Source organism: Watersipora subatra, chromosome 8 (genome assembly GCF_963576615.1).
Source record: "Watersipora subatra chromosome 8, tzWatSuba1.1, whole genome shotgun sequence".
NCBI lineage: Eukaryota > Metazoa > Bryozoa > Gymnolaemata > Cheilostomatida > Watersiporidae > Watersipora > Watersipora subatra.
The window spans coordinates 12,846,968-12,847,558 of record NC_088715.1 but is presented as its reverse complement, the minus strand read 5'-3'; the positions used below and the strand labels follow the sequence as shown (position 1 = coordinate 12,847,558).

Here is a 591-nt window from a genome sequence, read left to right as displayed (position 1 = left end):
GCTACAAATTCTAACATTTATACCAATATTATACTGTTATTACTATATTATTGATCAGGAGTTGAACCCGGGACCTCTCACACTCAAAATGAGATTCATGTCTTATACCATCAAGTCATCAATTAATGCAAGCAAGACTCCACTAACTAGTAATTTCTCCAGAGAAGCAAAGCATATATTAAAACACATTTTGAGACTTTTTTAACAGAATAATGGTTGATGAGCCAAATAGGATTGGAGCCTGCAACCTCTTGCACTCTAAACAAGAATCATATCTCTGGACCATCAAACGAATAATGATGTAGTCAGAAATCTGATTTATTCGTAGTCTAAAAAGCTAAAACAATTTTTTAGATAATATCAACAATTTAGAATAACTGGAAATATGATTGAAAAATGAAAAGAACTCAGCAAAACTAACAAAGGCCAGAGCACAATTAAATTATATGTAGCTATTTTATGTAGTCATAGGCCAGTCCAATTAAACTAGCTAATAGTTATGCTACTTTCTTTAAAACTTTCAATTCTCCCAACAACTCAAATTTAGCATCAGATTCAAGAAGATTATAATCTATCAAAATCCTTCTAGAA

The 591-nt window shown here is 31.1% G+C and overlaps 1 protein-coding gene across 1 annotated transcript in view; it reads left to right on the top strand.

Moving 5' to 3' along the window:
• Window positions 1-212: 212 nt before the first annotated feature.
• LOC137401833 (uncharacterized) overlaps window positions 213-591 on the top strand; it is a 2,852-nt gene continuing 2,473 nt past the window's right edge. Inside the window, exon 1 of the mRNA XM_068088305.1 lies at window positions 213-301. Within this exon, the coding sequence (XP_067944406.1) occupies window positions 213-301 (89 nt within the window). The remainder of the gene's footprint in view (window positions 302-591) is intronic.